General features: G+C 33.4%; 3 protein-coding genes across 7 annotated transcripts; all 3 read right to left on the bottom strand.

Moving 5' to 3' along the window:
* Positions 1-676: 676 nt before the first annotated feature.
* HUB2 (histone mono-ubiquitination 2) lies at positions 677-14,285 on the bottom strand. 5 transcript variants are annotated; one of them, XM_088206693.1, is made up of 20 exons: positions 14,042-14,283; positions 11,442-11,555; positions 11,176-11,337; positions 10,883-10,970; positions 10,538-10,768; positions 10,243-10,410; positions 9,845-10,035; positions 9,655-9,738; positions 9,441-9,560; positions 9,131-9,317; positions 8,894-9,054; positions 8,564-8,635; positions 8,064-8,140; positions 6,628-6,822; positions 5,147-5,219; positions 4,927-5,013; positions 4,655-4,792; positions 4,368-4,570; positions 1,213-1,378; positions 677-1,093 (listed from the first exon to the last, which is right to left on the bottom strand). In XM_088206693.1, the coding sequence occupies exons 1-20, from the start codon at positions 14,147-14,149 to the stop codon at positions 962-964; spliced, it is 2,757 nt and encodes a 918-aa protein (XP_088062819.1). In that variant the 5' UTR covers positions 14,150-14,283; the 3' UTR covers positions 677-961. The 5 variants fall into 5 exon arrangements, with proteins under 5 accessions (XP_088062819.1, XP_088062820.1, XP_021891144.1 ...); XM_088206694.1 differs by having other exon boundaries at positions 1,213-1,375; positions 14,042-14,282; XM_022035452.2 differs by lacking the exon at positions 11,442-11,555 and having other exon boundaries at positions 14,042-14,282.
* Positions 14,286-16,781: 2,496 nt separating this feature from the next.
* LOC110809578 (uncharacterized) lies at positions 16,782-18,345 on the bottom strand. Its single transcript, XM_022035450.2, has one exon. It carries the CDS (start codon positions 18,101-18,103, stop codon positions 17,150-17,152), a length of 954 nt encoding a protein of 317 aa, XP_021891142.2. The 5' UTR covers positions 18,104-18,345; the 3' UTR covers positions 16,782-17,149.
* Positions 18,346-20,024: 1,679 nt separating this feature from the next.
* LOC110809589 (uncharacterized) lies at positions 20,025-21,625 on the bottom strand. The gene has a single exon (XM_022035467.2). It carries the CDS (start codon positions 21,368-21,370, stop codon positions 20,423-20,425), a length of 948 nt encoding a protein of 315 aa, XP_021891159.1. The 5' UTR covers positions 21,371-21,625; the 3' UTR covers positions 20,025-20,422.
* Positions 21,626-25,964: the final 4,339 nt, after the last annotated feature.

Genomic DNA, 25,964 nt, shown 5'->3' with positions numbered 1-25,964 from the left:
TCAGATATATATCTTCAGAAATTTCAGAAATCCAATTGACTACTATTTCCCCCATATTTGTTGATGCAAAAGAAATAATATAACAGTCAAAACATAATCAAACGAACTATTATATTTATATATATATATATATATATATTTACTATACCCACCTTGAAATTTTTGGAGTGAGATCAGTTCTTGAGTTTTTTTGAAGTAAAGATTGATTTCCAACTTCCGACACAGACCAAAATAGAATTGAATAATAATAATAATAGTCCCAATCTTGCACTAAGAAAACATAAAAGTTACATCTCGAACAATAACCCGAACTCAAGTAACCATCGAGTCAAAACTCATTCCTCCGACATCAATAATTATAACTCATTCGTAAACATTCAAACCCATTCAAAAAAACTTAGAACTATAAAAAAATTTCGAACTCTTCATTTGTAAATAACCAATAAAAAATACATAACTCGAAACACAAGCATAAGAAAATAATGAACGAAGCCTCTCTCACAAAATTAATAAAACATGAACCGAAAATACTAAACCCTAAACATTACAACACAAATTCCTTATATCGACCGAAATCCTGTTTACGCAACATCAAAACTGAACATTATTAAGCTCAAAGACAGCAGACACCTGTTGTTAACTTTTGTTTCCGAAAACAAATCGAAACAAACTCAAATTACGACGATACACAAGAAAATACACTATATTCTGTTTGGTATACAGTTTATATATATTTACTATTTTCATTAAAAGACTGATAATTTACCTGGGTGAGCTATTTACCGTGTAAATATTCACAGGTAAATACTGTGAACTTATACATATATATATGTGTGTATATACAGATATATACAGAACCGATAACCTCAGGATACCATAAATGCCATTATTTTTTTGCCCAAAAGAAACTGGAGTAGTTTGATTTTTTGATTCCCTCCTCAATCGAAACTGAAAACTCAATTCATATCTTCACAAAGCGAACATCATTCTGACCAAAAGCAGTTCCACATCCAGGGCACTTCCGATGGCGAATCTCTAAATTTCTTTGGATGCATTGATTACAAAACAGGTGATAACACTTGAGAATTACAACCTGCCAAATTTAAGGTGTGAAAAATCTGTTGGTGCATATTTCAACAAGATAGTCCAATAACCTGAGATTCTAAAATGAGATGCAAGGAAGTAACATGCATTTGAACTAGAAGAACAAACCTCTTTTGGCCTGTCGAAACAGACCCCACATTTGAGAATGTTTTTGCAGTTCTTTATTTCGTCCTGGAGCCTTAGTATTGCAGCCTCTCCAGTCTCAGATGTCAGCTCAGCAAGTTGGGCATTCAATTTCATGAGCTCTTCCTCAAGCTTCTGTCTCTCACCCCTGCTTTAACATAGATGATTTTGATAAGATACAATCAAGTTCACTTGTGTCGAATAAGGGGAAAATATAAAGCTGATTCATATAAAATAAACTGTATGCCTATGAAAATATATTCCAGTTTGACAGCTTGGAGGCCTGCAATGATACAAGTAGGTCTACATCTTGGAAGAACAAAGTGTATTGGGCACGCCAAAGTCTTTGTGACACAGTCGCATCAGTCTCTAATACGAAGTTTAAGGTCAGGAGTTTGACTCTAATTACAATCTCTGAGGCAAACCAAAAAAAAAAACTTCCACTAAATATCAACCAGGTGGAACCACTCTTCCAGGGAAAAAAGCACCTTAAATGTCTGAAATCTATTTGCTACATGATGCATAACCCCTCAGCAACCAAGTCAAAAATTATAAAGCCCGTAAAATGCAATTCAACAATGCTAATTGCTACATATCCACCTGACCAAAGAAGAATCTCAAGGAACAATATCCGCAGCCAAAGAAGATTATCAAGCCATAAACACTAGGCCAAGCTTTTATTTAAAAAAAAAAAAACACTAAGCCAAGCACAGATATTCCGGAATTGAGCATAACAATAAGACAGATAACTCAAAATGCTGGTACAGCAGAACCTCAAGACGCTAACTAGTCCAAGACACTGACTAGTCATTTTTTATGAACAAGGTAAAGAGCTCCATTATCATAACAATTGGGAGCCTAAATAAGTAGCAGTGCTAGCACTCAATCACAAGCTCCTCCAGAAGCAAAAACCAAGGACTCCTCTATATATCAACAAATGTCCCGCAAACTTCTAACAACCTTCCTGGGTCTAAAAAGAGTCAAATTGAAACATACACTCTTCTGAGGGGCTATAACTTCAAAAAGCTTCCTCTGCACACATGCGAGGTGATGAGGAAGGGAGAAAACGGTACCATTTGGTTAAGTGGGATGAAACAAAAAACCTCTAAACAGTGGTGGTTGGGTATTGGATCCTTGGTGGAAATGAATGTTGCACCGAAAGCGAAATGGTTGTGGAGATTTGTGAAGGAAGATGGAAGGCTTTGGAGGAGGGTCATTGAGGCGAGATGGGCTGCTTTGAGACGACTGGGGCTGTTGGTCTGAATATAAGGGGCCACGGCTTAGGCTTATGGAAGAAAATCCTGTTGGGCTGGGCAAGATTTAAAGAATGCACTAAAAATGGAAACTGGGAAGAGGAAATAAAATTAGACTTTGGTTGGATGAATGGATGGAGGGTGGTTGCCTGAGGAGCTGTTTTCCAGGATCTTTGCTATTGCCCAATCCATAAATAAGATGGTGGAGGAGGCACATGTGGGCTCAGTAGACATGGTCAGAAATTTGAATGATTGGGAAAGCAGAGAATATGAAGAGCTGTTCTCACTTGTGTCCCAAAAACAGATTAATACTGAGCCAGATTGATTGCTATGGAAGCTAAGTCCGAGTGGGTAATTTTTTGTAAGATAGTTTTACAAGCATATTGTGTGGGAGGACTCTGTTAGCACACCCAATCTCCCATATACTCATATCTGGAAATCGAAAGTGCCGCGCAGAATAGAATTTTTTGCGTGGGAGGCTAGTAGGTAGAGTATTTTGACCATTGACAAATTGATGGCAAGAGGCCAGATATTGATTAATGGATGCTATCTTTGCATGAATGCGGCAGAATCCTGCAATCATTTGCTCCTTTGGTGCCCTGCTGTTTTTTTTTTTTTTTGTTGAAATAAAAAATATGAAGTATTGTATTAACAGGGTATTAAAACAGGGATACCGTCCATGTACAAAAGATTTACAAAAGAGTTAGAGTATCAATAACATTCCCAAAATCCACATCACTGATAATGCCATGACCTAACAAAATAGTCTCAAAAGAATACACTCATCTATCTTTAATACTATTAGAACTACTAACTTTGCCCTCAAAAGTTCTCGAATTTCATTCTTTCTAAATAACCCAAAAAACAGTTAATAAAATAATGTTTACAATGTTTCTTTTTACATATAACCCATCCCAATCCCAAATTTCCTCGCAGATTGAACTCGCCACGATCCCATAGATCCCCTATAAGCCATAAATCATGCACTAAAGATCATGAGCGACAGGGCACCAAAGCAGCAGATGATTGCAGGACTCCTCAGCCTTCAGACACAAGTAACACCTATTCACAAGAATCTGTCCTCTAGTTCTAAGCTTATCAATTGTAAGAATCAACTCCCAACAGGCTTCCCAAGCGAAAGGTGCCCTGCTGTTTATGATTTGTGGTGCATGATTTATAGTCTTTTAGGTCTCAGCTGGGTGGCAGCGGGTTCTGTAAAAGAAGAGATTTGGGTGTGGGGTGATTTAGGCTTGAAAAAAGAAATTGCTAAATTAATTCCTTTGACTATTTTTTGGATTATTTGAAAAGAAAGAAATTTAAGACCTTTTGAGAGAATAGAAGTAGGGACATATAGCTTTTGAGATAAATGGTTTAACTTTTTGGATCTTTTGTGTTGGGTCATGACATCATTAGAGATGAGAATTTTCGGAATGTTATTAATGCCCTAACAGACTTGTAAATCTTTATACATGGGTGGTACCCCCTATTGGTACCTTATTAATATATAATTCACATTTTTTATTTGAAAAAAAAAAAACCTTCCTCTGTGCATAAATAAAAAATTGAACAATAGAGACCATTTCGAGGAACTGTAGAGAAGATCAGTTTTAAAAGGGAGACACAGTAATCAGCCGAAAGTTTCATGTTCTCAGCCACCACCTGCTGCTCTGGGTGCCAATCAGCAGAATGCATATAGCAACATATAATAAAACAGAAATCTAATTTTGCTAATTCATTCATAGCACCAGAAATTCAAACAAAATTGCGTATGTGAGAATCAGCAAAATGTTGGCAGCATTCTAACTATAATTTCAATGCGGGTAGACAAATGCTGTATAAAAACAATAATAATTTGCTTAGGAAAAAATTTATAGAGAAAAGACTGACTTTTCATCATGTAATTCTGTTTGGATATCATTCGTCTTCCTCTGAATCTGCTCATAATCCTTCTCAGAAGATGAAACAGCAGATTTAAGCCACTTAAACTCCTTCTCAGCATCTGCCAAATCCCATTTCGCAGTTTCAAGGCTGATTGCTAGATGTCTGTCTTCTTGAATAAATTTAAAACCCTCTGCTAAACAAGCTTTCATCTGCAATATTAAACAGTCAATTGATAAAGGAACAAAAAAAAAAAAAACAGGCCACAATGCTTTAAGACCATAAGAGTGCCTTGCCTGCTCCTCATCATGGGCAATCCTTGCTTTTAGTGCTTCTGCAGATGCATTAATTTGTTGAAGTTGCTTTGCCAAAGCTTGTTTCTCAGATAGTAGAGAGCTCTGCGCTTGCTTCGTCTTGACACTCTCAGAAACAAGCTAATAAACACCTTGACCCAAATTAGAAAAACCATTCCAAGCATACATCATTGAACTACAATTTGAAGGAAACAAATGAAGAACAGAGTCTAACAGCAAAGAATCAAGATGGGTTAAAATCCTATAACAGAGACCTTGATATTGTACTGATCCCTATCTGCCACCTGCTCCAACAGTCTTTGGTTCTGTGTCTGCATGTCTTCATATGCTTGTCCAATGGTCTGGAAGAAAAAGTGAAGATGTCAACCAGAAATTACCACCAACACAGAAAAACTTGAGCACTATAACTGAAAATCATCTCTCGTCCAAAACAAGGGGGAGAAAAAATAAACAAAATCAAAGTAAATAAACCACCTCAATTTCAGATATGTATGCCTCCGACTCCCTCTCTTTATATTTAATAGCCTCTGTAAGTTCTAATACGCCCCTGAAGGTAAAGAATGGACTGTCAAGAAATAACATAATTGCAAGAACAGTTCTAGAATGAAAACAAATGAGAAAATATCCAAACTTCAAACAAATAAAAACTGGTATCTTTTTAGAAATATGAATAAGCAGGAATCTTTTAAATGGAATTATGTTCTGACAGATGTTCACTCCTGGAATAATGCTCACTTCTTATGAACCACAGCTAGATTGCTCCCCTGCTATATAATAGCCAAGCATTAAATAACAATGACTTTCAGTCCAACGTTTTACCTTGACGACCTGATTGTTTGATTTTGTTCTCAACGACCTAGGTCCAGCTGGTAGCAATTCTTTTTTTTTTTTTCCCCGAAATACAAGGAAAGTATTATTAAGCACAAGGTACCAAGGGGGTACCACCCATATACAAAAATAGTTACATGTAAATCAATTGGTCCATGACAACACCAAAGTCATCCAAATCTTTGATGTCATGACCCAACAAAATAGAGTTAAAAGTATGAATCCATCTATTTTTAATTATTGTAAAGTTAGTCTTTATACCCTCAAAAGCTCTCTCATTTCTTTTCTTCCACACCACCCGAAATATAGTAAGTGGAATAAGGAATAAATGTTTTTTCTTTTTACAAAAGCCCATCCATGCCCACAGCTCATTACTCACACTACCAGCCATAACCCAATTTAACCCTAGAAGCCCAAAAACAGAGAGGTCCATATGCTGTAAGTCACTGGGCAAGAGAATAAATGGTTGCATGTTTCCTCAACAGCATGGCATAAATAGCATCTATTAACCAGAACATTCCCCTTCCTTTTTAGCTTATCTAAAGTCAAAATACATTCATTGGCCGCTTCCCACGCAAAAAAAAAAAAAAAGCCATTCTAGGAGAGGCTTTAGACTTCCATATCTGCTTATAAGGGGGCTAGCTTGCTGCGGCTGTTATCATTCTTAGTTAGAAAGCTGTAGAAGGATTTCACTGAGAACCCTTTCTTCTCATCCAGCTTCCAAAGCCTTTTATCTCTTTCATTGTTCAACTTCATATCATTCGAGCACGATAACAGGCTGCTATACTTATCTATTTCCCAATCTTGTAGTCTTCTCTTCACCTTCACATCCCACACCCTTCCCTCCCCCACAATGTCATACATCTCCTCCACCTTGGCATCCTTGTTGCAAGCAATATCAGCAATTCCTTTTTTTTTATGAAGTGAAAAATACACTCATTGCAAACGACCAAAAAAAGAGGCATAGACAATCAAAATTAGGATTTCACTTTAGTTCAAAAAAATTGCAATAGCCCACACCCGTCCAAACTCCCCATAAAGCAAGCGGAAAAAAGAATCACATGCCCTCAAAATTTAAAAACCTTGAAGTTAAATACAACAAAGGAACATGAAACTGAAAAACAAACCTCTGAGAAGCTTCCAGTTCAGCCCTTAGTTGAGCTATTTCAGCCTCAGCAGCGGAAAGCCTGTTTTGGCAAGCAGCTTCAGTCTCATTAGCAGCTTTCACTCTCAATTCCAAGCTATGTTCGTCGAGCGCATTTTTCAAGACTTCAGCTTGTAAATGCGCTCGCCGTTCTGATTCTCTTATTTCCATCACATCTCTGAAACCAAGAGTTAACAAGAGGTGACACTAACTAGGGAGTTATATCTCAATCTCAACAGAGGTGTTAACCAAACTCAAGCATAAAAAAAAAGAAAAAACATCAGTACCAATATCTGGATCAAGATTGTTTATATCTATAACTTGTAACCTCAAATCACACATAAACCAAGTCACAAACATGCTTCTGACACCCAATCTAACCACCACTATAACCAATGAATTGCAAAATTGCAAGATCTCCAGTCTTAATCTGAAAGTGGCAAACTACTAAAGATCCACCTTGATGTAAAACAAATTAGGGATTAATTTGCCTGCTAGAAAATAGGGTTAAACAAATATATTACACAGCGAGATTTCTCACCATAATTGATATGGATCAATAGCTGATCTTGTAAGAGTATTACAAAGATATTGATAATTCTAATATAACTATAATTAAGGAATCCCGATACGAAACTAAAAACCTAAATCAATTAAAACTATAAACAAAATCTTTGTACAATTAAAATTACAATAATAGACTCCGGACTACTACAACAAACTCTAAATTTAAAAGGAACATAATTCCTAATCCATTACAGAACTTAATTCACATTCATTCTGCACGACAATCAGTCAGCACATCATTTTGCAAACGACACATAAAAGCATGCTAAACCTAGTCAGCACATTAACCCTTGTTCCCCTCTTAAGTACTTTAGACAGGTATAACAAAAACCTCTCAAATTTGCCAACAAAGAAAAATAAATGCAACCTATTAAATTGGGATGAAGAATATATTTCCTGAGCAAAGAAATTTAGAATCCAGCCTAGAAGACATAAATATTTCGGATCATTAAATATTAAAATAAATCATCTTCTTCTTTCCATCTTTAGTAATATTTCTTCTCTGCCAAAAAAAAAGGAATAAATCATCTTCCTTATCCTTTTCAAATTCAATAGCTTTGGACCTAAACTCCCTCAAGCTACATCAAAATAACATAACATGTAAAAAAAGCTCTGAAAATTAATATCAAGACCCACAATCCCTGGGCAAAAAATTCTTGGCCAAGGAGAGGCAGGTCAGAATACTGTTTAACAAACTTTATTCAGTTACATGGCAATTCAAGAAACCCATATTATAATTTGTTGAAACATCAGCAAAATATAACTTCCACCAACCACACTATCTAATAACCAATTTAAGATATGTAAGGCACCAATGCCCATGGACTGCAAAATTACATGTTCATCCAATACCTGTTATCATCACCACCACGGGCGTACATGTCTACCATCATCTGTGTTTCCAAGTTCTCCTTCTGCAACTTCTCAATCTACACGATGAAAGCACTCTCAAGTTACCAATGTAATTCAGCCATTCAAGTCACCACCATATTCTAAAAGGTTTTAATAAAATTCTGAGTACATTTGAGGATTGTCTTATTTTAATATACTGATGCATTCTAAGAGGAATACAAAAACAAGATAGTAAAGGCAGGATATTATTAACTTCAGAGGAAATATTAAAAAATATCAAAGTAACCTACTAAAAGCCAAGTGCCAAGTTGAAGCATTAAAAGTAATATGGATATTTTAGTCAAAGACATTTGAGAATTAATGGAAGCAGGTACTTAACGCCAAAAGAAAAAAAAAAGATCTACATAGACAGGGAAAAACACCAAGAAAAAGAAAAAGGTTGGTTTATATAGTCATAACTAGGAAGGAGAAATGTTCCTGCAAACAATATAAGAACACACCTGAGCATTCAGGAGTTTGATTTCCAGATCCTGTGCTGCACATTCTTCTTCTAATCGGTTCTTTTCATTCATCTACCTCAACAGAAAGATAAATGAAAATTTCAACAAAAAGATCGTGATACTAACAACTCTACTAAAAAAATTAATAACTGGGATTTAATACTAATATCTGTGGAGACAATACACAAGGCTTATGACATCTAAAACCATCCAAATTCCAAGAATCCAATCCCATTACCCAGGTAAATAAAATTGTAAACTATCGATTTTTAAATTTATTTATCTTGTCCATAATAAGAATGAAAATGCAGGAAGCAGGAAACAGGAAACCTTGTTTCTTAACAAAGCTTCAATTGACTGGGCTTCTTCACGCAAGGCAACTGCTTCATGTGCTGTATCCTTCCATCGCTTCACCTGGGATTCCATCATCCCCATTTCCTTGGACAATGCTGAGGCCATGATTTGGAACTCTGTTTTAATATCCTTCCTCCCTGATACAACTTTCACCCGTTAAATCTCCACAATCCCACAAATCAAGAAAAAACATACTTCGTAAATTTTTTTTACCTGAATCTTGAATAGCTTCCTCCATTCTTATCTCTAGCTCGTTTCTTTCAAGCATACATCTCTGCAGCTGAAGCTCTAGCTCTTGAATTCTAGACTCAGGATTGTCAACAACTTTCCTAGCAGCATCTGAAGACTCAGCTTTTAGATTCAGTTCTTTCTCCCTTCGCATAACATGGGGCCTGTCAGCCTGAAATAATAGTTTTAAAATAGACCCAAACAAAGTGTACAAGTGCAAAATTTTTGCAATCCTGTCGTGGAAGCTTCTAAGGAACGGTGAAGAATGTGAAAAATAGCACAATGAAAATATCACCTCAAGTGAATCAGTTAGAGTACGATATCTTTCAAGTTCAGCATCAGCATTTTGGAGCTTATCAACGAGCAGATTATACAGCCGTGAACATTCCACATACTTGTCACTATAGATTTCATTCTACATTAACATTGTCCAAAAACTTAGATTTACAAAGAAGCAGAATGAATGAAAACCTTTGAATAGGATTTAAATTTCAAAAATACATATAAACCTGAAGATCCTGCAACTGGTTGGACAGGACTAGATTGTAATCTTGGGCTTCCTGAAGCTCAGAGAGACGATCTGCTGCTAGTATCTATGAAATTTATTCAGTAACATCACCTGGCAGGTTAGCCACTAACAGAAGCAAAGAGAGAGAGAGAGATGAAAACGGGCATTATCTTTATCATAAGAATAAATACCTTTGTTTCTTCAATAGCTTCTTTCAACTCCCGCAAGCTTGTCTTATCAATAGGTTTTTCAGGAGATAAATTTCCATTTCCGGCAATTGGAGTAGGTGAATGCACCGCAGATGCTGCATCCTTCTGCATTTTCAGGTTGATCAACTTTCTTCTACTTTCTTCAAGTTCAGCCATGCTCTCTTCCAATTGACCTTCCAGCATTAAGAAAATATATGCATGATAAGTACAGAACCATTACAAGACACCAACCAAAAAATTGACAAGCTACTGTATTGCTGTCAAAAGACTCGATAGTGTTCGCATATGTTTGCAATTGCAAGCATCACATGCACCTATGTAATATTCTATCCTAATAAAACTTGGGTTTAAAAAAAATATGGCAGAACATTCTCAAAAACCTGCAAGCCGTTTAATCTCAGACTGATCAACTGAATCGCGGGTTATGTAAGCCTGGATTCCATCAGCATATTCTTTATGCTTCAGGTGAAGATTATCAATCATCTCTCGCAAATTTTTTGCCTCCTCTTCCATCATAAAATCAATCTTAGACAGCCGAAAGATAACACCTAATAACTCAAAACATGTAAACAAAATCAATACATTTATAGCAACAGAATGTTAACCAAGTTATACACACCAAATATTGAAGTCAATGAATTAATAATTGAACTCATCATCAAATTATCTCCTGACCTTCTCCAGATAGCTCTCCACGTAAAGCCTCAGCTATGTTCTCAGTTTTTGCCCTCTGAACAGAAATAGTATCTTCCAGACATTTCACCAAGCCCCTCGTAGATGAATGGCGTGAAGCAAGGGCCTCTCCAACATATTTAACAATCTCCTCATTATCAGCAATTTCAATAGAATCAGCTTCTAGCAGTCTACAAAGAAACATCTGCTCTGCAGCGCATGATGGAATTGAACCTGAAGCTTCCATACAGTTAGTTTTTTCCTCGCATGAGAGGAACTCTATTTGAATGCAATGATCATATAACTCAATTATAAAAGACATTTTATCTGAAGAAAGAACTAGTAAACCTTGATAATGGTCCTTGTGATCTAAGTTTCGCATCACATTTCGACCAGCCCCAACACGAACCCCAAGCAAGATCAAATCATCAACCAACTATATAACCAAAAAAAAAAATTTTGAGATAGAAGTTAGTAGATGTATTAAAAAAGGGCATTAAGGGGGTACCGCCCATGTCCGTATAACCAAAAAATAACACATGCCACCAGAGGTACAGAAAATAAAAGGCAAAGGAAATCCTAAAAGAGCTAAATAGAGAACACTTAAAGTTGCACAGAGAAAAGCAGAAACGACAATTGACCTGATTCCAAAGTTGATTGACAATAATCAGCATGTCATCATAAGCCATTTGATTGTCTTGTAGTTCTCTAATTTTGGTTTCAAGATCATGCAACTCTTGCTTCTGAAGCTCCAATTGCTGAACAAGCTTTTGATTCTGATGCTGGAGCACTGCTGCATCAACCTGGTGAAAACAAAATCATCTTTGCTATATGTAGTCACAAACCAGTATCAGAAACTACAGAACGAAAACTGAAACTAGAGTTGTAACTGAAAGTGATGAGCTACCACGCAAAGCATACACGCCATTGTTTTGAGTCTGTGCAAACGTTTTGGTGTGAAGATGCATAACAAAATACTTTCATTCTTTATCAATCTCTCTGCCACACATTTATACCGAACCTTAACCACACAAAACACAGAACTTATATCAAAATTATTTGAGTAGATGAAAGGCCTCTGATCATGATAGCTGTAATATTTCCTCTCAAGTGAAGTTTCTGGCTGAAATCCTCTTTCAAATAGACCATTCACACAATAGCACTGGCCGAAGACAGTTCTTGACACTCATAATGGTAAGACCAGGAAAGACCCTTTCGATTATGCAGAAGGCACTGAGATCAACTTGTGGTAAAGGCCAGCTGTTATTTGTGTGCTTGTCAAGAGAATAAAAACGACATGACTACAAACTTAGACCTCCCTCATTCATTAGATATAGAGAACATAAGAAATCAGTAACGAACAGCTGAATATAAGTAAATTACCATACACACAATTCAAATTTATAAGAGAAGCTAGGGGACAGCCTAAAATAAACCAGATTAATGTGGAATACCACTTCAATCTTTCTCTATAAATTGAGAATCAAGCATCTAACAGCATGTTTGGCATGTTTTAATGAACTTCCTAATGGAGACAAAATTTACATTCTATTCTTTATCAGTTTGTTTTGTACAGAAAAAAAAAAAGAAGAGAGAACATTATAAAGCGTTCATAATTACATGTCAATTTCTTAACTAAACAATGTAATCATCATTGCATTACATACCCATCTACGTTATGTCAAACAATTTTACCTCAACAGATTCTGTGACCTTTTGAGTCGCCACTGTGGCCAACTAACTCATATCGACTAAGAAAACACATGTACAGAATCAACCACTCAGGTTCTCCATAAGAAGATTTCGGTTATCGCACAGACCTTCAATGCAACCAAGGGAAGTCAGCAAGACAAGAAACCCTCTTCTCTCTGTTTTTTAAGAAGGAGACAGGTTAGATTTTAGGAGCTCCACAGGTGAAAGATCCCTCGGATCTTCATAGAGGGAGTCACAGTCTCTAACTTATAAGGGTTTCCTAGATTGTCTTCTCTTTTTATTTCCACGAAAAAGTGGAAGAAACTTTATGTAGAGGAGTGCATTTCAGCATATTGAGAAGGGGCTTTTAGTTGACAATGTGGAGACAAGGGATCAGAAGTTTTGACGAACATGGATGAGCATAAAAAGCTGCAATCCTTGTGTTTGGTGAAGAAGAACCAGATCGGTGCCGCATAAACTTTCTCAAGAAGTGACAATGAGAAGAATAAGTAGTGATGTTCCTAGGGCACGAGGCTAATTATGGAGAAAAAATATTTCAAACAAGGGCATTTAGGGGAAAATTCATTAGAAATTTAAAATGTCGTCATATCCGAATATTAATTTAAAAAGATGTTCCACTAAAACGAAATACATAGAATTTCTATTTTCCTATTACTAACTACACTTGTTGCAGATGCAATACCAACCTTGTGGCATCATTATTTCCTTAGATTTCCCATTTTATTCCATTAATATCAAAGTGTACCAATATAGCCTTATTCTCATTATGGAAGTAATAATTACCAAACATTCTAAACAATTTTCCATTTATAAATTTTACTATTTTATGTTATGATTTTCTTCAAAAAGGTCATGATGTTACTAAAACAAGAGATTACAATGAAAATGCAAATCTATTACTTCTTTGTTATCCACTTATAACCAAACTTTTAAAACAGTAAAGACTTTATACCTCCCTTATTTAGTTGTTTGGAAGATTTTAATCACTTTCCATAAGAGTGTACCCTCAATTTCAATATAGAGCAATGTAGAAAAGAAGTCAACATTCCAAAGAAATCTTTCAAATTATAAACTTAATCAATTTACCACATAGTATTAAACGAAACCATCTCAACAAACAAAAAAATACTCACTTTTAGCAATCCACCTACACATAACTAGTGCATGCAATATGGATTTCGTCACTTCATTATGTCATTAAACCATCGATTTTATTCATTTGCTATCGAGACGTGTCAACTTGATTTTTACTACACCACAAATAAATGCAAACAGATTATAATAAATATTCATTTACTTAATAAAAACCCTACAAGCATTCCAAACAACTTTTTCCAAGTTTAACTTTTCTTTTGCTCCACTTCCCCACCGTCCAACCAACAAGGAACTGCAACACTAATTCTCCTTAAAAACAAAATCATATTCAAAATTAAAAACATACTTCACCAAAATCTATTCACATATATCTTCAAATGAACGAATGAATCAAGACACGTTTAATCTAAGAAAACCATTTAATCTCTTATCTCCTAGCGATATTCTAACACACCACATCAAGCCCGATTAAACCAAACAACTGCTTATCAAGAAAAAGAAAAGATCGCTCCCAAACACCTAAACTCGCTAAAACTTGATTAATTCATTTCCAAGAATCAAAAAGAAAACGAAAAGATTAATTAAACAGAATATATACTTACAAACACAATTCTCTACATAAATGCATAAAAAGATAAAACATCTAAACATAAGCGATTAGATATACAGGGACATATAGAGAGAGAGAAAGGAGATTACGTTTTTGCTCAAGGGAGGAGAAGCGGGGGAGTTACGAGCCATGGTTGGAGAGACAGAACTCAAGTGAGGCCTCTTCTTGTCTGGTTTTCCAGGCTCCGAGTCTTCCATTTACTGAAATGGAACCCAACGACAAGTGATAAACCCTCAAGAAGAGAACCTCTTGATCTCCGCCTCTGTCAAACCCTAGAGGGAAAGTGACTGAAGTGAGAAAAGACGCAGAGAGAGAGAGAGAGAGATGGTGTCTGTTTATATAACTTATGATCCCACCGTGAAAATTAAGCAGCTTGTCAGAGCCTGGGGGGAATTAAAAGAGACAAACGACACCGTTCCAAGATCCTCATAAAACGACGCCGTGGAAATTGGGACCTAGACTTGCCGTTGACGAACCCGCCAAAACGGCCCGGTCCGGTCCAAAATCCACGAGCCGGTTTGCTAAGCGGTTAAGCCAACCCTCAATAGTTCCATTCGCTAAATTATATGTTCTTGTGTGTTTTTAAAATATTATATTTGATATTATTGAACGGGACAACCTTAATTTGCCAGAATCTTCATTAACTAACGTGGTACGATGTATTTATACTATATGAATATGATGCCATATTATATATATATATATACATATATATATGTGCATATGTATACATCATTAAACAAACAATGTTTATAAAGACAAAAATAGGATCAAAAAATAATATTTTAGCAATTTATAAGTTATAAATTGAGAAAAAGATGAACGATTTTTCATGCATGACACGAGGCTTAGGGCTAATTTATTAATTTACATTATAAGACAAACACAAAATAACGAATACACTCGTTAAATATATTGTTGAAAATAAATGTAAAAATTATAAATTATTTTATTTATTAATTTGAATTCAAATAAAATTTATCTTTATTTAAATTTAGAACATATTTATTTTTAAAAAATTATGTCATCAGTGATAATTTATTTTTTAAAATATTTAATTTATATTTATCTTTTAAATAGTAATAAATTATTTTTAAAAAATTTGAATTTGATATAAACCTATTTAAAAATACTTTAAGTTGTTAAGTTTTGAATGAGTAAATTTAATGAAAATTTAAGTTTTCTTCACGTAAAAAAAAATTCCAACACGTATTAATTATATTTTATAAAAATAAAGTGAAGTACCGACCATCGAATTAACAGATAGTTAAAAGATATTTTATTCAACTTTTAATTTTAAATTTAATATTTTAAAAGTATTTTTTTAGAATCAAACATATAAAAGATAACATATTTTTAGCAATAGTTAAAATTAAAATGCACTTTTAAATACAAAAAAACTATTTATATATAATTTTTAGAAAACATTATCGATTTTTATAAAAAAATTATAATCGAAATTTAAAAATTATTTTCATCAAATACACAATTTTTATTTTTTTAAAATATTATTTTTTTTCAAATACTATATAATAATTGACTAATAATAATTTTAATTAATAATTATTTTAATGATACTTTAAAAACTTATAATAAAATTTATAAATGCCCCAAACATCTACTTAATAAGGTCATAAATTTATATAATCGTATTATTATTAATTAAGATAGGTTGAGGGCCTAATGGTCTATAGATTAGTAAGTGGTTAGAAACGAAACGACGTCGAATTGGGACCTCATGGCCCGTACGCTATATATATATAGAATAATAGAGATTAATTATAAAGAAATATTTCATTAATTAAGAGTTGGTTTAGGGCCAAATTGCAATTTAATTAGATTAGGTGTTTGGTTTGTGATGTTTAATTAGCCCGAGTTCGTCATTAACCTATATATAGTATTAATTATATGTACTATATATATATATATATATTTAATAAATATTATAATTATAAAAAATATAAAATTATTGCGATAAAAAATTAATTTATACAAATTAGATTAGGTTTAATATGAGAATTATTTCATTGTAAAAGAATTTAAATCGAATTTTTAATATCTTATGACTAAAAATTTTATATATAATAAAATAATTTTTATTAAAAATATGATAAATTTAATATAATTTATTTATTATATTTTTATTAATATATTAATAAATTAAATTTATAATTATAATAAATCAAATATTATAAATTAATAATATTAATTTTATCATAAACCGAGGATTAAATAATGCACGAAACAAAACTCTAAATACGTCTTGTAATCCCGTTCACGTGGTCCTCGTGGCTTTGGTCTCTCCCGTCAATTGTTATTCGTAATTCATCACTTTTAAATTAATTAATATGTTTTTGAATAAGTTATATATATATTTTATTATTATAATAATTACATAATTAGTAACATAAAATATAAAAAAATTAATAATAATAAAATTAATAAAAATCAAAGGGAACAATTTTTTTCTTGTAATTACGAAAGGATGTGTTATATATAAACTATAATATATATATATATATGTGTATAATGTCATTTTCTAGGATTAGATTGCTTAGTCAACCCATGAATTAATTGTTTGAGTTGAAGCCGAGTTGCAGGGCTGCTTCAGGTTGCTGATGAAGCATATACAGCGCAGCCATCTTTCTTGAGAGAACAAGCAATTAGATATATATATATATATATATATATATAATATACAACTAAAATAATATTATATATATAACATATCATATGGATATAGCTAATTATCCCTCCCCATGTTAATCTATTGATTAATGACTTTAATTAGCTACTAAAATACAAATATATACACATGTACATACAGAGTTTATCTTAAACTTTGCTGCTAATCTCTGCATAATTTTTATAAAGAAGAAGAAATTAAGAATGAAAATATACAAGTGGGAATCTGCACAAATTCAAGATTAATTATCAACAATTACAGACCCATGGAATGAACTATCACAACTTCTTTGTTCACTTTAAGAATTCATGATTAATCAGAAACATATACATATATATATATATATAATATGCAGGCTTAATTAAGATTAAACCTAAATTCAATCCCACCAACCTGTACCCAACATACACCTAATCATGTCCACTAATCAATTCATCATTTACCACCATATATATATATATATATATATATATATATACATGTATACACACACACATATGTATTTATTCTTTTACCTTTCAATGTCAATTGGCTTAAAACTCTTAGAATCTTCAAGTAACTTGTTTGATCTCTTCTGTGACTCCACATCATGATGATCACCATCACTTTCTCCCCCTTCATCATTTTCTTGTACAGTAGAATACTCCACCATTTTCAAGCCATATACCCTACCCAAACCCAAGTAAAAGGACACTGCAAAAATGGTGATACCCACCAAATACCAGCTGAACTCAATGTTAACCAAAGACTTAGCCCTATGTAGAGCCTCTTGACTTGAGCATCTGACCACTTCATGCCCTTCTTCAAGGTTTATAAAACAGCCTTTAGGGATCAACCCAGGAGTCCAAAGCATGTAACCCATAACCACAAGCCATATTCCTTGGAAGGTTATACTAACGGACCTTACAAAGCTGATTAGAAAACTTTTAGGGTACCTTATTCCTATTAGGGTTGTGGCTAATGACACTGCAATTACATATTGGAGGAGTAAATGGTACTGTCCTTCAACACCCATGTGGTCAGCTGAGTGGAGGTGGAAAAGAAGGAGTTGTTGAGCAAAAGCTATAGCTCCAATCAACTGGGTTAGACCTTTGATGAGATTAATGTTTTGAGCAGGGTGATTAGGGTATTTGTCAAGGAGGATTGCAAAGACTGCATAGACAAAAAAGGTGAGAGAGATAGAGGAGTGTTCGAAGTTATGGAGGTGATATGAAGGGATGGTACCATCTGGGTCAAAGGGTTGGTGTCTTTCTGGTCCAACGAACAGCTCCATGGCTATGGAGATTGATGTGCCAACCATGATGAAAAATAGCTCTGCGTATCTGAATTTAGAAGTGGGAAACCATGGAGTTGAAGTGTACGAATTTGGGTGGAGATAATGGAGCCTCATGTGGTTGAATAAGTGCCAAAAACCAAGTAAAAAGAAGGCAAATCCTGGTGCAACATGACCCACCAATGAACCCATTTAATTTTTTTTTAACCTAAAAGAATTTCTTCAAAGTAATTTCTTGGGTATGTTTTGTAATTGGAGGAGGAAGGTGAGGAAGAACACAGAGAGAGAGAGAGAGAGAGAGAGAGAGAGTTGATGGAGATTGTGAGAAACGAGGAAAGGCTCTTATAATGGGATTTGTTTGGATAGAATTAAATCAATTACTTAGGTGTACTCTAGAGACTTCCATAAAACATTTCTAAGTTTGAATTCTAACTTCTTAGTCTAATGGCAGCTTGGGAATCAAGACTTATGACTATTATATATGTGTATATATATATATATATATATATATGCATATGGGTCTTTGTATATTGTATGTGTTGACAAAATAGGGTTATTTGGCTATGTTCAAAAAAGTTAATAAGTTACCCAATTTTCATTTTCCTTTTGCCCCCAAAATTAATGAAAGGAAGATACCCAAATGACAAAACTATGCCTTTCATTTGTTTAATGCCTTGGGGATCAAGCTTCATGCCTACAAAATATAATTAACTTACTTAATTAAGCCCTTCTAATTTTAATTTTTCCACTTTCTTTTCAATTAACTTCAATTACAAATAAAAAAAAAAAAATTTTGAACAACCCAACTTCTTAATTACTCAATTAAATGCATTTACAACATATTTAAATTATTTTTCTCATCAATTTATTTTTAAAATTAAAAAAAAAAATCATTACAATTTTGACTTTAGAAAAAAAAAAAAAAAAAAAAAAAACCCATAAATCATGTGAAGAACATGTCTCTTTCTTTGTTTGGTGGCTTGAAGGATAAGATTTATACACCAAGACTTGAAAAAGAATTTGATCAAATTGGTAATTTACATGCCCATGTCCAAATCAATTGAATTGCTTTTATAAAATTAGGGAAAGAATAAAAAATAAAAAACCAAAAGAACAAAAACCCAAAATTGATTTGCTTTTATCTTCTGTTTTTATGGCTTTTGTTGTCATAGGAAGTAATTTGGCGAATTCTCTTAGTCACAAAGAAAACATGGCATGTAATTTCACGCGCTTCTCATTTACGAAGTCACTAATCTTTTTTCTTTTTTCGATAATCCTAAATACATCTCTTTCTCTACGTCAGGTTAAAAATTCGAATTAAATTACACTCTCGTACGTATTTTACTTTGAGAACTTCAACAACTATTTTATAAGTTATATTACAGAGATCAATACGCCAAACATTAGTAAAAGTATCGAGATTATTATTTTTTTTTTTGAAGTAATAAAGGCTGATAATGTTAATAAAAGTAACTTCAACGAATCTCTCGAAAATCTTTTTTAACAAACGATTTAACACTATTTTCGACAACTTCTTAATGCTTCTCGAAGAAGTTGGTACGGAGGCCATCTGGGCTCGGAACTTTAAGGAAACTCGTACGATCGTTTTAAAAATAATGTCACATGTATAAAATTATTATTTTTTAAATAAAATAATTCAGTATAACTTGATTTTCACAATGAATTGGATTATGACTAATTAGTTGTACATATCCACACACCAATAGATATATATATTTTTAATTTAATCTAATCTAATTAATTAATTAAAATTATTCCTAGTATTATATTATTATATTAAGACAGAAAGATTTGCGAGAGTCAACTTCCAAGAAAATTCTTAAACTAAAATACAAATTTGATTCTTTTTAAATTTTGCTTTTTTCTTGCACACAACTCTCTCTACTATTTTGCCACCTTATTTCATTTTGGTTTTGGTAAACTAATAATAATTTACTAAAAATTATATATATATATATATGTAGATATATATACAACTAAAATAATATTATATATATCATGAGGATATAGCTAATTATCACCATCTTAATTGATTGATTAATTAGTTTAATTAGCTACTAAAATACAAATATATACACATATACATACAGAGTTTATCTTAAACTTTGCTGCTAATCTCTGCATAATTTTTATAAAGAAGAAGAAATTAAGAATGAAAATATGCAAGTGGGAATTTGCACAAGTTCAAGATTAATTACAAACAATTACAAATACAATTAATGAACTATCACAATTTTTTTTTTTTTTTTCAACTTAAGAAAAGAAAAACCCCCAAATTTTATATTTTGGTTTTTCATGATTAATCAGAAATATATATATATATATATAAATATATGTATGTATAGAATATGCAGGCTTAAATAAGATGAAACACAAACTCAATCCCACCAACCTGTGCCCAACATACACCTAATCATGTCCACTAACCAATATATCGTTTACCACCATATATATATATATGCATTCTTTTACCTTTCAGTGCCAATTGGCTTAATTAGATGCTTTTCCCATATGAATTAAACTCTTAGAATCCTGAAGTAACTTGTTTGATCTCTTCTGTGACTCCACATCACTATCACTTTCTTCCCCTTCATCATTTTCTTGGACAGTTGAATACTCCACAATTTTCAGACCATACATCCTACCCAAACCCAGGTAAAAGGACACTGCAAAAATGGTGATACCCACCAAAAACAAGCTGAACTCAATGTTGACCAGAGCCTTAGCCCTATCTAGAGCCTCTTGGCTTGAGCATCTGACCACTTGGTGCCCTTCTTCAAAGTTGAGAAAACAGCCTTTAGGAACCAACCCAGGAGTCCAAAGCATGTAACCCAGGACTATAAGCCATATTCCTTGGAAAGTTATGCTAATGGACCTCACAAAACTGATCAGAAAACTTTTAGGGTACCTTATTCCCATTAGGGTTGTGGCTAAGGACACTGCAATTATAAATTGGAGGAGTAAATGGTATTGTCCTTCCACACTCATGTGGTCAGTTGAGTGGAGGTGGAAAAGAAAGAGTTGTTGAGCAAAAGCTATAGCTCCAATCAACTGGGTTAGACCTTTGATGAGATTAATGTCTCTAGCAGGGTGATTAGGGGTTCTGTCAAGGAGGATGGCAAGGACTGCATAAACAAAAAAGGTGAGAGAGATAGAGGAGTGTTCAAAGTTATGGAGGTGATAAGAAGGGATGGTGCCGTCTGGGTCAAAGGGTTGGTGTCTTGAAGGTCCAATGAAAAGCTCCATGGCTATGGAGATTGATGTGCCAACCATGATAAAACATAGTTCTGCATATCTGAATTTAGAAGTGGGAAACCATGGAGATGAAGTGTATGAATTTGGGTGGAGATAATGGAGCCTTATGTTGTTAAGTAAGTGCCAAAAACCAAGTAAAAAGATGGCAACTCCTGGTGCAACATGACCCACTAATGAACCCATTTACTCTTTTTTAACCTAAAAGAATTTCCTCAAAAAGACCCTCTAAGTAGGTTCTTGGGTATGTTTTGTACTTAGAGGAGAAAGAAGAGCAAGAGGAAGAAGAGAGAGTGAGAGAGAAACTTTTGATGACTTGATGGAGATCGACAGAGATGGGGAAGGGTTCTTATAATGGGACATGTTTGGATGGAATTAAATTAATTACCTAGGAGTACTCTAGTGACTTCTTCCATAAAAGATTTCTAAAGTTTGAGTTGTAACTTCTTAATCTAATGGCAGCTTAATCAAACTAAAATACCCAAATCTACAAAATTTAATAAACAACTTAATTATGCCCTTCTTATTTTAATTTTTCCACATTCTTTTCAATTAATTTCTTCTACAAATAAAAAAAAATGCATTTATAACATATTTGAATTATTTTGAGCACCGGTGGTGGTACTTGTAAGAGCCCCGGTAACCGTGCCTCCACAAGGGGCGTGATCGGAGACGCCAGAGGTAATTGGATAAAAGGCCTAACTATTAATCTATGTAGTTGTACCATCACGAAAGCTGAGCTCCGCGGCCTATTTGAGGGCCTCGCCGTTACGTGGAGTCTAAGTATCAGAACGTTCATTGTCGAAGTCGATAGTTTATACATCGTTGATTTAGTTAATTGTGATAGCGGTCAGAATAAGAAATACTCTCCATTGACAAAGAATGTCAAACAGCTCTTATCCCTGAATTGGCAGGACCATCTCGCCCATGTTTACCCTAAAACTAATTATGTTGCGGACCATCTCGCCGCTTATGGCTAGTGCCCGCACTTTAGTGTCCATATTGTGGATGAGTTGCCTTTGAATACTGCTACGTGGATTCATCACGACATGGTAGGGGTGGTTCACCCCCCGGATGATTTGCAATGTAAATCATCAATTTAATTTTAAAAAATAAATAAAATTATTACAATATGTTATACAGATTAATATATCAATAAAAGTATTAAAATTATTTTTTTTAGCAATAAGAGTCAATAAAGTTAATAAAAATAATGTCATTGAATTCCTCAAAGACTTATTTAACAAACGATTTAACACTATCCCCGACAATCTTCTAATATTTCTTGAAGAAGTTGGTACGGAGACCATCTGGGCTCGGAGCTTTAAGGGAACTCCTACAATGATCTCTCGTCCCGAATAGGAAGGTCTAACCGTATTAATTCTTTATTTACCTTTTAAAAAAATAAATTATAATTTTTTAAAAAAAAATTGTAACATGTAAAATTATTTTTTTAATAAAATAATTCAGTATAACTTAATTTTCACAATGAATTAGATTATGGTTAATTAGTTGTAATACACACAAATGAATAGATTTATATGTATATATATATATATATATATATATATCTTTTGACATGTTCAAACTCCAATATATATGGCGATGGTGATGATGGCTTAGTGGGAATTTCACTTCATTGATACGCATTGTAGGCTCCAACTTATTTGATTAACTTCTAATTTAATCTAATTAATTAATTAATTAAACAAAATTATCTTTAATATTACATTATTATTATATTAACAAAGAAATATACAAATTTGATTCCACTATCCATGTGATTTTATTTTATTTAATTTTTTTAATTTTGCTTATTCTTGCACGCAACTCTCTCTTCTATTTTGGTTTATGTTTACTAGAAGAAATTGAAAAACTAAAATTAAAAATCAATTTAATTTATTTATTATCTAATAATCACAAGTACCACATGTTATATTCTTATTTTTTAAATAATTTTAAATATATAAATATAAGTTACATTTTTATTTAATTAAAAATCTCAATAAATTTTTTAAATAATTAAAAATATAATAATAGTTATAATCTACGATGATTTTTTTTAAAATTAAAAAATTTACATCAGATTATATAGTAATTAATTTAATTAATAAAAAATATTATACAGTGTAACGGCCCCGGAAAATATTAAAAAAGAAATGAGTATTTAAATATATCGAATGCGGAAGCGATATCAAAATTTCAGTTAACATCCCTTACACGAAAAAACAAAAAAAAAACGTACTTAAAATATAAAAGGTTAAACTAACTAAGAAAGAAAACTCGAAAATAAACTATGCGTATGACTACAGAGTCTCTAGGCATCCCCTTCGTCGTCCTCCTGCGGAACGGGCTCGGGAACCATGTCTTCCTGATCTGAAATGGTTAATTAAGGAGTGAGCTACACTAGCCCAGTAAGAACATCACGATATCTCACCGTCACGGAGATAAAGGTGGGTAGAAAACCACAAAAAGACCAATGGAGCATAATTTACAACAAACTCGTTTATTAACATGAAAACCTTTACCATCCACTTACTTTGGTGGAATTCATGAAAACAATATGAGAAAAACAATAACATCATCATAATCATTGAATAATCTAAGCTGTAAAACATAACACTTATCACGCCTCTTGTAATTCAATCATTGTACAACATATCTCTTTTCTCATTTACCAGCCTACTAGTATCCGTGGGGGTCCATAGGGGTTCCGCTACCCGTTAATCTTTAACATTCATAATCAGTTTCCAGGGCCGTCCCCATACCCCGTCCGGTATGGGCGCCAAAACCATAAGATCTCCATACCCCGTCCGGCATGTGAGACCACAATCCCGGTAGGGTTCCCTACGGACCCGGTCCGTCCACCATCTCCCAGGATATCTAGTCAGGCTAACCCCATCATACAATTATCAGTCTATACAATGTTTCATTTCCCTTTTTCCTCAATAAGCATCATCAATTCACATTTAAACAAGCAAATCGTAATTCATGCCGAACAGACAACATACAGTATCAGTTCTTCAGTCATTCAACCCATAATTAATAAAACAGTAATATATGCATTCGAAACTATAAAATGAACACATCAAACCCCATAATGCATTTAAAGCTGTAAAACAGTGTAAAACATGCCAAATAACAGTAAATCATCAATCACACTAGGCTCGGGCTCCATTAGCAACCTTAAGCAATTTCACACATGCGTTAATTCAAGAAATACCGTTTTATCATTTTGAACTTTAATACCGTGATAGGAAATAGGGTGAGGGGTCCTTACTTGTTTTCGGGATCCGAATACGATTCACAGTGCGCCTGCAGGCTGTCCCTAATTTTCCCTGAATTTTTCCCGGGGAACTGAAACACACTAACAGTACCTGCACGTGTTCCAAAAAAAATCCAAATTGGGCCCAGGGCCTCTTTCGGCCCAAATCGCAACTCCGGCACGGCGGCTCCGCCGTGCTCCATACAGCATAGTTGATTAATTTAAAATCAAATCCATTAGAGAGTATTCCAAATATCTACGAAATTTTATATCTTTAATTTTAATAATAATGTACTAAAAATTTATTATATACCATAACTTATATTGCAACAACTTGTATGAACCCGATGACAAAATGACTTTATAAAATTTAGAATGATCACTTTTTTAATTTTAATTTTTTGTTTTATTTTTATTTAAAAACGAGAGTCGTTACTAATCCTATAGAACAAAAATGTGCTAGGTGCCAATTCTGTAGTATAATGCAAATGTTAGTACGTGATATCTATTTCAAAATAAAAATCAATAATTAAATTTACTAACCATATTAGGGGAAGGAGATTTAAAATAGACCCAAAAAATAAATTTAAAAAATGTATAGATAGCTCCGCTGAACTTTAGTTAAACATATCATTTTATGTTTTATAGTTGAGGTGAACGAGGAGGAACAAGAGATCAGTTTGCATAGTAAAAGAAGAGATGGCCAACAAAATGTACTTAACCAATGTAGAATGACCAACCGAATATAAGCAAGGAGTTTGCCACCCAGGCAGTCCCAATAAACATGATGGTTAGTCATAAAACGCAAAATAAGGACATTGAGGAATCTCCTAAGATAAGTAGTATGAGAAATGGTACTAATCTCACTTTGTTTTCTAGCAAAGCCTTTACTCACATTACAATACTTAGAAAGACTAATTCATATTCTTGAACTCTCATATAAGGCATCAAAACAAATTTTGATAATCCATGTTTGTTTCAAAGAAGCTTCGACAAATAACAACAAATCATTCGTAACCTCAAAGAAGCTTCAATGGTAGTAGATGTCTTCACGACCCATCCTCAAGGTCTTTCAAGAGCTATTGACCACCTTTTGGTGGATCATCCATACCAACCTCTTAATACAAAGCACAAAAATATAGGGGAACAACAGGACATTTTAATGAATGTAAAGAGAATGGATGAACTAATTAGTAATAATACCATTAATAGATACTTGCAGCGAATAATATTGGAAAATAGATCATTAAATCATACACAATCACAAAACGAAGTAAAAATAAATTTAATCATTCAATGTCTAAATTTTCTCCATTATATATCTATCAATATCATAGATCACAATTTCACAATTTTTATTTCAAAATAGTCTACTTTCCGCTAACTATACAAATATTCCAGTTCACTACCTGCGTTTCCCATTCAGTCTCCTCTACACCCTAAGCTCAGAAGAATGCAATTCTAGTCTAGTTTCTTATACTACATCATCTCTAAATGATAAGTAATGAGCATACA

Source organism: Carica papaya, chromosome 6 (assembly GCF_054855325.1).
Source record: "Carica papaya isolate Zhongbai chromosome 6, ASM5485532v1, whole genome shotgun sequence".
Classification (NCBI taxonomy): domain Eukaryota; kingdom Viridiplantae; phylum Streptophyta; class Magnoliopsida; order Brassicales; family Caricaceae; genus Carica; species Carica papaya.
This window is presented reverse-complemented; position numbering and strand designations above follow the sequence as displayed.